This window comes from Lampetra fluviatilis, chromosome 46 (assembly GCF_964198595.1).
Source record: "Lampetra fluviatilis chromosome 46, kcLamFluv1.1, whole genome shotgun sequence".
Classification (NCBI taxonomy): domain Eukaryota; kingdom Metazoa; phylum Chordata; class Hyperoartia; order Petromyzontiformes; family Petromyzontidae; genus Lampetra; species Lampetra fluviatilis.
The window spans coordinates 9,393,355-9,407,790 of record NC_136320.1 but is presented as its reverse complement, the minus strand read 5'-3'; the positions used below and the strand labels follow the sequence as shown (position 1 = coordinate 9,407,790).

At 51.1% G+C, this 14,436-nt stretch overlaps 2 protein-coding genes across 6 annotated transcripts in view; one reads left to right on the top strand and one right to left on the bottom strand.

The window, feature by feature from the left end:
- Positions 1-2,486, top strand: part of KHK (ketohexokinase) — a 29,613-nt gene extending 27,127 nt beyond the window's left edge. For all 5 annotated transcript variants that reach the window (XM_078877104.1, XM_078877106.1, XM_078877105.1 and 2 more), the window contains one exon: positions 846-2,486. In XM_078877104.1, coding sequence (XP_078733230.1) covers positions 846-940 — 95 coding nt within the window. In that variant the 3' untranslated portion in view covers positions 941-2,486. The remainder of the gene's footprint in view (positions 1-845) is intronic.
- Positions 2,487-3,528: 1,042 nt separating this feature from the next.
- Positions 3,529-14,436, bottom strand: part of ZYG11B (zyg-11 family member B, cell cycle regulator) — a 29,715-nt gene continuing 18,807 nt past the window's right edge. Inside the window, exons 7-17 of the mRNA XM_078877103.1 lie at positions 13,756-13,932; positions 13,198-13,262; positions 12,928-13,027; positions 10,336-10,386; positions 9,131-9,292; positions 8,315-8,362; positions 7,383-7,450; positions 6,938-7,067; positions 6,207-6,259; positions 5,312-5,409; positions 3,529-5,024 (exon numbers count right to left, since the gene is read on the bottom strand). Coding sequence (XP_078733229.1) covers positions 4,864-5,024; positions 5,312-5,409; positions 6,207-6,259; positions 6,938-7,067; positions 7,383-7,450; positions 8,315-8,362; positions 9,131-9,292; positions 10,336-10,386; positions 12,928-13,027; positions 13,198-13,262; positions 13,756-13,932 — 1,113 coding nt within the window. The 3' untranslated portion in view covers positions 3,529-4,863. The remainder of the gene's footprint in view (positions 5,025-5,311; positions 5,410-6,206; positions 6,260-6,937; positions 7,068-7,382; positions 7,451-8,314; positions 8,363-9,130; positions 9,293-10,335; positions 10,387-12,927; positions 13,028-13,197; positions 13,263-13,755; positions 13,933-14,436) is intronic.

Below are 14,436 nucleotides of genomic sequence, written 5' to 3'. Positions count from 1 at the left end.
CAGTTATCCGCGGACATACGTTCACACATTCATTCCCATAAATACCCACGCGCACACATACATGGTCGTACACGCACAAAGTTATTCATAAAGATACCCACTCACACCCACGTGCACAAACACACATTAACGAACAGTAAGTGCGTTGTGTGTGTATGTGTGTGAAAGGGAGTCCAATAGAAGGAATCGTCTGGTAGGGATTTTATTCAGATCTTCACACCACGTACACCATGACACGTGCACACCCACACCATGCCTTCTCTCCTGGAGCCCCGAGCACACGACACAAACCCCTGATCCACATTCTCTCTTCTCGAACTCTCTAGAAGTTCCTCTCAGGCCCTGCTTCTTTACCACCAAATATTCCCCCTTTCAGTCTCCTCCAATCCCGTATCCTTTTACGCGGCTTCGTTATCTTCTGCCTTTGTCTATCTTGGGTGCGGTCCCCACCTGACTTCAGCATGTCTCCACGCGACCCCTACATCAGATACACAACGTGCACGTGGTGCGAGTGATTTGTGTTGGGGAGTGATAGTGTAAGAGTGGTTACGAATCCGGTGACCTGAGTTCAATTGCCGCTCACGACTACCATCGGTGTCGAATGTCTGAACCGGTCTTGGGCCTCCGCTAGGTTGGCTCGACCTGAACGAGTGCCCCGTGCAGTGTGTATATATTACCACTGGGGAGACAAAGGTGGTCGGGCATGGCGATAGCCACACCATCCCGTCGCGTATCAGATTGCCCTTCATAGGTGCTCGCCCTAGCAATCTGTCAAGGCTACACGGGGTAATCTTTGTTGTGTACGTGCATGTTCACGTAGAGTGTGTTTGTCTCCGTGTGGCCAGGCCAGTCCCTGCAGGAGGCGCTCACGTTCGGGTGCCGTGTCGCCGGCAAGAAGTGCGGGGTTCAGGGCTACGAGGGCCTGGGGGAGCTGTGCTGATCGCTCAGGGCCACGGTGGCACCTCCGCTTAGCACGGTTGGCTACGTACGGTGCGAAGGAAGTTCAACGTACATGCAAGTCAGTGCCATGTCGAGTGCTTATAGTGGGTCGTGGGCTAGACGAGGTGTTAGGTGAAGACTTCACACCAGAGACTGGGCGAGGTGGGGGCTAGAGTTAGTGGCCAGGGTTAGGATAGAGACCATGGCTTGCACCAGTGTTGAGCCAAGTTAAATGTCACAATTTTCCTGCACGTTAAATTGTTGCACGGCATCCCACGAGAGGCAATTCAGCTGCCTTGCTTCTGCAAACGTCGGCAACCGATTGAGCCGTTCAATTCAGCCACAGCCAATGTGTTGAGTTCTCGCCCTGGTTAAGCAATATTCACCCGAGCTCGTTTATAATAATTATACACGAGGCCGGGAGTGCTGACCACCACCCCCCCCCTCTCTCCAGCCTGGACGATCCAGCCCAGCAAGATTCATAGGGGATCTAGGCAAGCAACTGCATCAGCTTGACCTATGAATAAACCATATTTATTGAAGTTACAATTGATACAATGGGTGTGAAATAATCAGGGTGTTGTATTTACCTTCGTAAGGATTGTTGAATCCCAGTTGCTGATTTAACACTCGAAATACAGCGTGACAATGAAGGCACGATGGACGAGGCAGACATGAGGTCATAACGTGATCCCAGAGTGCCTTCTTTGTATCTGCAACAACCACAGAATTTGGTTCAAACAAGCCTCGACTCTACAAGTCGAACCGTTCCAGAGTTTTGATTGTACTGAATTCGTGTTGCTGAAATTAAGCACTCTCAGAAGGCCATGGAGTTGTGTAAAAAAATCCGTTTCATGTGGAGAGAGGGATATGTTAATATTGACAACATTTATACATTCTTGCAATAAAATTGCATCATTTGACTTGGCTTTAGGGTTGATAATTAATCATAGAACAAGCCCAGTGTTAGGCTTTAAGTGAGTGAGCAAGGATTAGTATTTGGCGATTGGTCAGGTCTGTTACATTCAGTGTTAACATTCAGGTTATGGTTACATTCTTCATTAACACGACAATTCAGATTAGCTGGATGAGTTACAAGTTTGGTACTTTCATTGATGTGACCAGGACTATTTAGGGCTATGGACTAGGCAGGCAGTGGTCTTCATGAAAAGTTGCTCTTGAATGATTCAACCGTGCTGAATCAAGCTGCCTAATCTGCTTTTTGGTCTGAAGAGGCCATACCCAAGTAGCATGAAGATAAACCCACAAGGTTTGTCGCGAACACGTATGCTAAAAACATCACCCATCGCTATCAACCAACTGCCCTTCATGGTGATAAAAGAACTGTGATGATTCTGATGATTGTAAAGTATTTAAAATACATTTGTAATTAAATGTGTTAAGGTGGAATGTGATTTTTTTAATTGCCAATGATTGTGATTGTTTTTTCTAATCAAATAAAATTAACTGTGATTCCAGTGGTGATTAAGTAAATGTTGTATGAGAATTGCATTGTAAAAATAAACGCATAGCAGAAAAAGAATTAACGACCACTGGTTATGTGGTCATTATAATGATCGATGGGAATTTACAGGAAAAATAACGAAGAACTTCACAAAGAGGGCAAAAAAGTTGGGCTCAGAACAAACGAGCAAAACAAGACTCAGGTTATAAGGCGGAACACGTGCCATTGTCACACGGTTTCTGCGCGGCTAAGCGGTAAAAGGCAGTGTATGTGGAATGATACAGTGATGCGGTGGAGTACCCTTATCTCAGTTCTTCTTCCTACCATGGGATGACTGCAGGATGATCTTTATAGTGCAAACGTGATTCAGTAACTCGGCAATGGCTCGCTTCACGCCACTTGAACCGGAAGCGGCCTCTGGCGTGAAGGTGATCGATTCAAATGTAGGAAGGAGAAACAACACGGCGCACAAGGGTGGCTACAGCGAGCAGGTAGTCACTTCCATCCTGATCGGTGGCTCCACTTGACTCGAACCTCCCACACGAGCCTGGAGCCTCTCCTTGCCCAGAGACCTTCATCAACACCGTCGTTATCCTCGTGAAAGGAAGAAATTGCAGCCACCCCAAATGGTGGGGCTGCGAATGATCGGTCTCTCCCACACTCTGCCACCTTCAATATGGAGGAAAAACGGCACCCGCCGCGTGATTGAGCCCCGATCCCCAGGCCCGATGCAGAGCTTGGGAGAATTTCACGCAAGAGCTACCGGTAAGCTTTCCAAATCAGAGGGGTTTTCGTAGGCCTCGGCTCCTGAAACTCACCAACAGACCCATCCCTCGGAATCCTCAAGACTGCGGGGGCAAAACCCATCTCAGCAGTGGTGCTGTGGTTGAAAGTGCGTGGTGCAGACGTAGGTTTGTTGCAAAATCTATTTTACATTGCAAGAGGTCAACTCGGTCAATTATCCCTCCGGTTGATAAAAAGAGTTCAACTTCGTGAAAAGTAAACAGTGGTTGTCCTTTGGGGAATACAAGACCCTGCTATAAAAATGTGCAATTTTTTGTTACCACCGACTCAAGATAAACAAAAAAGATGACCACTGTGTAAAGTGCGTTTGAGAACAGCAATACTTTTTAACTTTTTTTTTATTCAAAGCAGAAGTCTTTTGATACAATGCAGTATGGAACAGATTCATATAAAGCACCTTTTTAAAATGTTTTTTTTTATCATCTTATCAATCCATCCACTTTGTAATCTGGTGCAAAAAAGGGAAGAGAACAAAAACCCCACAAGATCCGTGATGCAGTGGGGCTGAGATCGTAGAGCGCGAGGGAGGAAGGGATGTATGTAGCGTTTTCGCTGGCTCGCTGGACAGAGTGGTCATCATTCGTGTGGGCAGCAACGCTGCACAAAGAACCAGCTCGTGTGTAGTCAATTATTCACCATATTCACATGTACAATAGACAACGGGTTCTTTTAAAATCGCCCTTGTTTTTAATCCGTCAGGATACGAGTGTGGCACCTTCACAAATTACATTAATATTTAATACTAATAGTGTTTTTTGCGGTGCTACAGTCGGTGTAAGGATGACACCATTTCTCCCGAGTCACGTTGAGCATTGTTTTCGGTGCCGCCGCCACCACCGCCGCCTCCTCAGGTGCTTCCGTGCGTCGGTATCTTGCAAATTACTCCTCTTTCTTGCAAAATCCATGTAAACCAGTCTTTTGCGTAGGGCAGCAGAGGTGTGTAACAGTCTAGAGTGCATTAGCGCACTTATTAATGCACGTGGGGGGGGCATGTTAATTTGCAAGACATGCTGGGATTTGCTATCATCATCTGTTAGGGGCCAGAGTTAAATATATCTATATTTTACAAAGTAAGATTGGGTACACGTAGCGACAAGTACCGTGAGTTGGGGAGGAGCCCATTTTCCTGGCCACGTGACTTTGGGGAAATGTGCACACTGCCCCGACGGGATGAGCCGATGGCACCAATTGCATGCTGGGTAGTAAATGTGCCAAGCAGGCCTCCGGTGCATGCTAGGAAGTGCTACCAGCAAGTCCCAGTGCCCTCCCGGGTGTTACCGCTTCCCATGCCCCATTGCAGGCTGTAAAGCGGGCACATGTTGGCACCGGTGCAGAATGGGAGACTTGTTGCCAACAGGTAAAGTATTCGCAGAACCCAGTGCATGTTGGGTCCACCGTTCAGAGCCCAGAGCATTCTGGGAAAAGTGTCTGCTATCATAGCCCAGAGCATGCTGGGAAACGTTCCTAGGACTGCACTCACCCTGCGGAGAGGGCGGCTTTGGCTAGCCCCAGGGCATGCTGGGAGCAGCAAGGTACTGGGGTGGGGGGGGCACGGCTGTGCCGTGCTGCGCTTGGCCATCAGGTGGCCTCCTGCGGAGCACCCCGTGCCTTCACGTAAATTTAGGCCGAGCGGACCTAGCGGATGGCCGGGGAGGCTACGAGTCGGGGGCGGCGCAAGCGGTGGCGTGTGCGTCGAGGCGCTGGAGCACGCTGGCGGCGATGGCGCGGACGTGGCGTGCGGTGCGGAGGCAGCGCTGCAGCCTCACGAGGTGCGGGCGGCCCCCCTCCTCCAGCAGCATGCTGCAGTAGCGGCCCGCTGCTCCACACGGACACAGTACACACACAGAGGGAGCAATGTGACACAAAGACAAAGATCCTGCCCGTGTAGCCTCAACAGACTGTTGGGGCAAGTGCTCTTGGCGAGCACCTATTAAGGCCAGCACAGTCTGGCTCGCACCTTCAGCTCGGCGTGTGAATGCTCACCCCGCATCAGTTAAGGCCGAGTCAACCCAGGGGATGTCCAGGACCGGTTAAAATAAAGTGCAGCAGTGAGTGTAGTGTGCAGCAGGGTGAAGTGTAGCAGCGAGTCGTGCAAAGCCGTACGGTTCTTGCTGCACACGTGCTGCATGGCCCACACGGCCCACAGCTGCACGGCCGAGGCGTCGGCGCACTTGAGCAGCGGGAAGAACGGAGAGAATGACCTGTGAACACGCGCACACAAACACACACCACTAGAGATACAGATTCCCCATGTAGCCTTCAACGGACGATTGGAGCAAGGGCGTATAGGGAGCACCTATCAATGTGTCAATGTTAGCCATGGTCGGGAATCGAACTCGGGTCGCACGGTTCGTAGCGCGCGGGCACACGTACGCGCGCACACGCAAGCGCGCACGCGCGCACGCGCGCGCGCACGCGCGCACGCGCGCACACGTACGCGCGCACACGTACGCGCGCACGCGCGCACACGTACGTACACGTACGCACGTACGCGCGCACACGTACGTACGCGTGCACGCGGACAGAGGGGTGACTGAGCAGCAGCAGAAGCCACACTTGGCCGCCTCGCAGAAGCGACAGCGCTACAGCTGAGATTACAAAAGCCAAACAACACACGAGCACATCATAATCATCATCGTCGTTGAAATAATAAAGCAATCTAACGCGCGCAATATTTCACAGTCATCATAAATGAGCGTAACCTTGAGGCGCGGAGCCGAGCTCGGTGTCGCTTGAGAGCCAGGGGAGAGAGGTGGAGCCTTTAAGCGTGCATTAAAAGTCGGTGTAGTAGATTGAATGTTCAGTGGGATAGCGTAGCTGCAGCATCAATGCCCAGGGTATGCACGTCAGGTGGGACTCTGTTCAAATGAAGCTGGACTGAGAGTAAACAAATGGCACTGGGAACCGGCCAACTCGTGGCAGGAGGAACCGCCACAGGGCCCTGGGGTTATTTCCCATCGGCGATGAAATACGTTCATGAGCAGCATGGAAGACTCACCTGTACGCAACCATCTCGCAGTCTGGGGAAGTCCAGCCAAGGATGGCGCTTTGCTAAGAGGGGGGAGGGGGGGGAGGAGAGAGTTGAGCGGGCGAGGGAGAGCGCGAGTTGGCATCGGTTGGCGTAGCGTCCATGCAAATCTGCGCATCATCATGTGAATGAGTGAGTGAGTGCGAGTCGGTGAGGGGAGTGGTGGAGCAGCGGTTAGCATGCTGCGCTACGAACCCGGCAACCCAAGTTCCATTCCCGCTCACGGCCAACACCAGTAACGATTATCTGAACCGGTCCTGGGCCTCCTCTAGGTCGACTCAGCCTCAATTGAGTACCAAGTGCGATGTGTAAAAACGTTGCCACTAGGGAGACAAAGGCAGCCAGGCATGGTGCTGGCCACCCACCCCCTCGTGTGCCGTGCGGGCCTTCATAGGTCATGTTGGTGAGCGTGGGGTAATGTTGGCGAAAGAAGTTCAACATACATACCTACATTGTGTGAGTTGGTGAGGGAGTGTGGGCTGAGTGAGTGAATTTGAGTGTACGTGTGGGGTAAGCGTCCGAGTTAATGAGTAGGTGGGTATTGAGTGAATGAGTGGGTGAGTGAATGGGTAAGTGAATGGGCGAGTGCGGGATAGGGGAGTGGGTGCGTGAGTAGGGCGAGTGCGGGGTGAGTAAGCGAGTGCACGCGTGAGTGTGGGGTGAGAGTGCATATGGGGTGAGAAGTATGGGGTTAGCGGTACCAGCTGCTGGAGCAGCGTGGCGCGTAGTCGCGGCTCCAGTCTCCACGCCGCCTCCCCGCGGTACGTGAGGTGAGCGATGATGCCGGCCGCAAAGTAGCTCACCTCCACCTCACCACTCGACAGCAGGGAGCTGCACGCAGCACGCAGCACAGAGCACGCACGTACAGCACACCCACCACACCCAGCACACAGCACACGGTACATACAGCACACGGCACGTACAGCCCGTACAGCCCGTACAGCACGTACAGCACGTACAGCACGTACAGCACGTACAGCACGTACAGCACGTACAGCACGCACACGGTATGTTCCACACACCGCACAGCACTGCCACAGTTTTCAACGCACCGTGCGGCACGCCCGCTGCACAGCCGTTCTCGGCGTGGCGGAGGGTGCCGTGGTGTGCCGCGGTGTCGTGGGGTGCCTGCGTGCTGCGTGTTACCCGATGTGCTCGATGAAGCCCTTCCTCATGAGCTGCGGGTGAAGCTCCGTCACCTCCGCGATGTTGTTCTGCGAGACACGGCACGGCGCGCACGTACGTCGTGTGTGTGTTTGTGCAATGGTTGTGCCGTGCCGGCCTTCATCAGTGCTCGCTAACGGCACTTGCCCCAACAGTCTTGACAAGGCTACAGGGGGGATATTTGTTGGCTGTGTATGCGAGCCTCCAGCCGGCAAACCTTCGACACCTTACGTCGCCTCAAGGTGCACCTAGCCTGGCACGAGCGCCGTCGTGACATCACCGCCACTTGGTGAACGACAGTTGGCTGTTGTAAGGCCTCACCAGACTGAGCTGTCACGTGGCCAGCAGGGGACCGCACGGTGGACGCCGCGTATAAGCACAGCACAGAGGAGCCACTCGACCTCTCTGGCCTCTCCATGTGCTGTGAAGAACGGCCATTGTCCACAAGCACACGTGGCCTCGCTCCCACAGGGTGTGCTTGTGTATGTACGCATCTTGAACTTTTCGCGCCGTACGGAGCGAACCGTGCTCATCGGTTGGCTCCGCACGGTATCCAGCTCACATAGCTAACGGGCAGCTGGCACCGTCTACGCTGATGTTCGAGTGTCGTCCCCTCCTCGTAGGTGTGGGCTTTCTCCACGAACGAGCGAGTTGAAAAACAATGACATTTGTGCAGGGTATGCTCATACTTTTAAATGTACCATCTCATAAGTGCTTTGACTGCGAGTATCCCATTCTATTTTTATTTTACGAGGTAAAGCCGCTCGCTCTCCCACCGGGCCGCCCGGGGTCTGCTTGCATCCTCTCGGCTTGTGTTCCCTACGAGACGCAATATAAATCCACGCCGTGGCGTGCTGCTGCATCTCACTCCATGCACGTGCGCGTCATATGAAATGTGTGGTTGTGTAGCTTACCAGCAGCCCCAGCACCTTCTGTTGTACTGACGGATCAGTGGGGAAAGTCTGTGGAAACATTCAGCCAGCATCGTCAATTCAAGGGTCTGTTGTTTAACCAACCGATTGACATATTCACACTATCTCTTGCAATTGAGGTAATGTTTCGCCTACATGGCAGTGATGCACGCGAAGACATCATCACCGTCGTTAGCATTTCAATAGAACAGAACACAATATGGAAGGATTAAAAATTCAGGCAATGGCCCCTTCAGCACAGACACAGTGTGGGATTGAAAGACTGATAGTTGCAGATGGCCCTTTAAATTCCGACGCTTGAAAACACTGGGGAATTTGAAGGAAGTTTACACTGACAATTTTTTATTGACAAAAGAAAAGTTTTCTATGAGCAGATACTGAGTAGCAAATAAACCCCTCCACAAGGACAAAATGTAAACACGCAGTGGTTTAATTGCAACATCATTCAGTTTGGCATGGCAGAAGTGTTGCACGGCAGTGCTATTGATGAAGGTGGTCAGATTTTAATGTGGAACAACAGTTTGTGTTTGTGCGTGTGTGTGAAGGAGGCTCGTGAAGGACGCTACTGGGCAGTTGGAGGCAGTCGCCCTCCAGCAACAGCAAAGGGCAGAGAAGTGGCGTACCTGGTGCGGTGTGGAGTAAACATCGCCACTAGGGAGACAAAGGTGGCCGGCGTGGTGTTGGCCACCCACACCCTCGTGTGTCCTGCCGGCCTTCATAGGTGCTCGCTAACAGCACTTGCCCCAACAGTCAATGTTTAAGGCTATATGGGGGATCTTTGTCTTTGTGGCTTCTCACCTCCAGCACGCGCATAAACAGCTCCAGGCCCTGGTTGTCGATGAAGTGCCGGCACGTGGTGGGAGATTCGTCCGTGAGGTTCCACAGCGCGCTCAGCGTGAACTTGAGCGTCGTGTCGATAGCAGACGCCGCCGTCTTCTGCTCCACGATGTGCAGCAGTTTCTGTGCGAGATGCACGGAGTGGTCGTTACGCAGCCGCCCCGCGACACCCACCCCCCCCTCGCCCACCCCCCCCCCCTCGCCCACTCCCCCCGCAGTCCCACGTGCAACGTGTACACGCTGAACGCTGAGCATGTGAACGTTCCCTTTGCTGCGATTTCGTGAATCTTTAGATTCACGAGTCGACTTAAAATGAGTTTCCATCAAGTCTCGTGTTTATCGTCTCGTTTGTCTCGTGTCCCGCTTTGTTTTTATGATGGCGAGTCGAGTACTCTACTGTGGCGAGTCGGATGATGAGGTATAAACCCAACTCAGACGAAGACTTGATCATTTCATCCGGTAAGGCCCCAATTAACTAAGCAGCTCTGTTACAAGGACGGCCACAGCCTAAGACTGTTAGCAGTGGTGGCAGTTACAGGACATTGCAGGGAGGGGATGCTCAAAATAACCGAGAGCAAAACCAAAAATGTATTCACACGCAAAACTGATATAATCATTACATGAACTATGATCATATTTGAGGCTCCATATTTACTCGAGCTAAACAAAAGCGATCAAGTTCTCAACATGTATCGTTTATAAATACAATATAATATTTAATAATGTGCAGCCATTCCCTTTGTTAATCCACTGCTCCACCGTGTGTCGCTTAAGGGGAATGTGACGATGCTGGTCAAGGCCAATTTGGTGAAGGGGGAGGGGGGAGGGGGGCAGGTTCAGCTCACACTCGCCACCGACGTGAGTCGTGGCCAGAATGGGAGCGAGTTTGCTAGGTGCACAGTGCAGTGCACACAGTGCTGCGCCACCACTCCCATCCTGCTTAATGAAACTCAACCCAACGGAGTCCAATTGAAACCTGGAGTGCTGCGAGGAAGTTGTATTACTCCGAACAACCACTGCTAGATTAACGAGTCCAGGGTGTCAGAAGAGCCGGCTCGGCTCTCTCTGGCGAGAACAGAAGCATGAACAATAAGAGACTGTGTGACCTTTTCAAAGCGTGTATCCCTTTCAGGACGGTGGCTACATCAGGCTGCTGAGATTGTCACCTTGACGATGAGCAGCTCAGACCCCAGCTGTGCTGTCTGTTCTGTGGATAGCTGCAACACAAAGACACAAAAACACACAAGACAAAGATCCCCCATTGAGTGTGAAAGGCGACGTGGGCCCAGCGGTGTTAGGGAACACCGAATCAATCAAGCATGGCCCACGAGGGGAGGGTGGTGTGGCCAACACCATGCCCAACCACAGTTTCTAATCCACAGGGACCGATATCATCTACAGGAGGCTTATGACGGGTTCAAATACCAATTGCTGCAGGTTTTAATGTTTTTTTACTTTTACCAGGTAAGGCCCACTGAGCTATATTGCTCTTTTTCAGAAGCATGTGCTTACACCTACGGAATCTTTTTGGCTGCCGTCTGCTTCCTGCTCAACCCTGCATGCCCACTCCTCAGTGTCGACTGCAGCTGCATTTCACTGCCGGGACTCCAGTGGGGTCTCCCCCCCCCCCTCCGCTTGTGGCTTCGCACTGCGGTGTCGATAGACGTGACGTTGGCGAGGCTAAGGTGCCGCACCCTGAACAACTCTGGACTGCCTTGCAGACACTCAGACTTCTTGGACTTGATATCTGTTATTGTTATGGTGATTGTGTTTTTGCTTGATTGTATTATTGGAATTTACTTTTAATGCCCTGGCACTGGAGATATGGTTATTCTTGTCGGACCTAAAATATGACAGTCGTGTTTTAAAAATAACTCTTTTGTATCACTCGTTATTATTAATTTCCAACGTGTTTCCTCATTGCACGGCAAAATTACTAAAGTGCAAAGATCCTATTTCTTGCATGTTTGTGGATATCTGCTATAGATTGGCCCTAAGTGCCCCTTTCATTCTGGATCCTGAAAGTTTGGAGCTGCTTTGGCAGCTTTTGTGGGTTGGTGAAACTTCCAATATGATGAATTTACAAATGTAAATGAATCTCCCTGTAGCAGACCGGGCGATTAAAACGGAGCCGTGTTACAAACACATTTGCCCAACGGATTACATTTCGGCCGACTGAATATTTGCAGTTTGCCCAAGAAAATATCAAGGATTCATGAGAAACAAACATATTGGGTCTGGTGGACTGTGGACCAATTGAGCATAGATCCATTTCTAGTTTGAACAATTCAGACTGCACGGATAGTTCTTCTCTACAGTTTTAATACCTCCTAAATAAGCAACTCATGATGTTGCAAATTTAGAAACCATTCTTTTAAGCCTTAAGCAAGTTTCTAGGAACAGCAAAGCTGAATTATTAGTCCTGGGGGATCTAAATTACCAGGGAGAAAACCCCTTCATAAAATGCTTAAAATAATTATCAATGACTTAGATGGGAAGTCACTTTATATGCCCAAAAGTATCCTGTCAAACACTCTTGACATGATAGTGTCAGCAGTGTCGGTGATCCTGGTATTCGTGATCACTGTTTTGTGTTAAGCACTAGACGTGCCATATTTAGAAGACCCACACACACACATACACGACCTTTTGACAGGAACTAGGTCTACTCAGAATTTCAAAGTGTTCTGCCAGAAATTTAAAGAAGTGCAGTGGGATTCTTGCAATGATATTTTAAGTGTTTAAATATTGTATTTGAATAAAACAATTATTGTATGTATATATATATGTTGGTTGTCTCTTAACTGCAACTCTTAAATATGCTTTTGTTAATATATAATGCAAGGTTAGAAACACTTGGTCTGTTCTCTGCAGTTTCCCCGAGTGAAAAGTGGGCTAGGTTTTGGACAATCCTAGCCAGCTTGCTCGAAAACGTAAAGAAGCAAAGACGACAACACAAACGTCGTGGCTTACATCTACGCGGCTTTCCACGTGAATGTTTCCCGGTGACGGAGGCTGTTATCATGCCATTCGAGACCTTTTATAAATCTATAGACTCGACAAACAACACAACGTACAATGGATTTGCAACTTGTTTCCAGCACTTGTAAATGTTGCATCTTGCTTGAAAGCCGTTCACGTAGACATTTATCAATTTGGGTCTCAGCGAATCTAGCACCACGGTGTACATTCACGTCTCCTACCCACATTTTGGGGTAGCCCGTGAAGTCAGTAAAAGGAGGCTTCAGCTTGTCGATGAGACTCGGTGAAGTTAAACCAGTCCAAGGTTGCCTTGTTTGAGGTAGCATCAGCATGGGCTCACGGATTAAACGTTGCTCTTTTTCATAGATATAACTAACACACTGGAACTGTGTGTTTGTGTTGAATGGAGTAATTTGTTAAGCGAGCTATTCATCGCGCACGTTCACGTCTGTGTGTACAGCTGGGGTTACATACACGTGCACAACGGGGCACACTCATTGGCCCAATCGTGCAGGTGCTTTCATATGCCTGCGCGTGGTTGCAAGTGCTTGCGTGTGCTTGCGTGTGCTTGCGTGTGCTTGCGTGTGCAGGCGGGTGGTTGCACGTGCTTGCATCTGGTTGCACGTGCTTGCATCTGGTTGCACGCGATTGCAGGAAGTTTCGGGTGCGAACGTGTGGTTGCGAGCAATTACGTGTGCTTTGCGTGTAGTTACAATTGCTTGAAAGTGCTTGCATGGCGTGCGGATGCATTTGGCTGCGTAGTTGCACGGAGGTACCTTCGCAGCCAGGATGGATATAATGGCGACCGCCATGCGTTGCATGTTCTGGTCATCGTGGTTACACAGCCACTGCATCACCAACTTTGCTGCCTGAAACCTGTGTCACATCCCGCACACACACGCACAGCGCACACAAAACATACCATCAACGTGTTCGTATTTGAGACATGATAACACACGCCGTCTATGTGTGCGACGTAAGACCGTGAACAAGTCACGTGGTGGCGACGCGAGTGTGTGCGTGCGCACATGTGTGAGCGTCCCCACCGATCAAAGGGCACGTCCTGAAGGATGCGGTCGCTGCACAGCGAGAGAAGACAATTTTTCTGCAGCTGCACACACGCGCACACAAAGCAAAAGACAGATATTCCCTGTGTAGCCCTTGAACATACTCTTGGGGTAAGTGCTGTCAGAGCACCTATGAAGGCCGGCACGGCGCATGGGGGGAGGTGGGTGTTGATGTTAACACACCGCACCAGGTATTAATTTAAGGCAGAGTCAACCAAGGCGAGGCCCAGGATCGAACTCAGGTCGCTGGGTTCAAAGCGCAGCGCGCTAACCACTACACTACCGCTCCCACAAAGACAAAGATCCCCCTTATAGCCTTTAAGAGACTGTTGGAGCAAGTGCTGTTAAGCGAGCACCTATGAAGGCCGGCATGGCACAAGAGGAGGTGGGTGGCCAACATCACGCCCAGCCACCTTTGTCACCCGAGTGGCAATGTTTACACACCACACCAGGTACTCATTTTGAGGCCGAGCCGACCATGGGGAGGCCCAGGACCGGTTAAAATAATCGTCACACACATACCACCCGTAGCCCTACCTGCTGGTGGTTGGGGAACTGCGTCATGGCGGCGAGCGTGTGAGCGACCACGCGGGACAGCAGGCGCACGGGCATGGCGGCCGCCAGCTCCTGCTTGCTCAGGTTGAAGACGCAGGCGCTCGCCGCGATCTGCACCGCCAGGTTCTTGCTGTGGCTCTGCATCCCGTCCGCCACCAGCTGTACGTACGCACACACAGAGAGGTGCGTACACACACGCGGGGGCAAACAGAGAACCACCCCCCCCCCCGTGCAGCGTTAAATACCACCGCTGTGAACGCAGTTGCTAGTAAGGAGTGCCAGCACCCACTCAAGCTAGCGCAGCAGCACATCATGAGGTGGTATGGCTGGAACCACTACACTCTTACTCTGAGCAGACTTCTGGGGCCAGTGCTTTTAGCGAGCACCTATGAAAGCCAACACACGAGAGGGTGGTTGGCCATCACCACTCCCGAGTGGCAATGTTTACACACTGTACCGGGTAGTCATTTGAGGCCGACTCGAACTAGGGGATTCCCAGGACCGGTTCAGATCATCGTCACTGGTGTTGGCCGTGAGCAGGAATCAAACTCGTGTCGCCAGGTAAGAAGCGTAGCGCGCTAACCACGACACAAATGCTCCCCCTCCACATGCACACACGCAAATACGCACACAATATACAACATCTATCAGTGCATGTGAGAG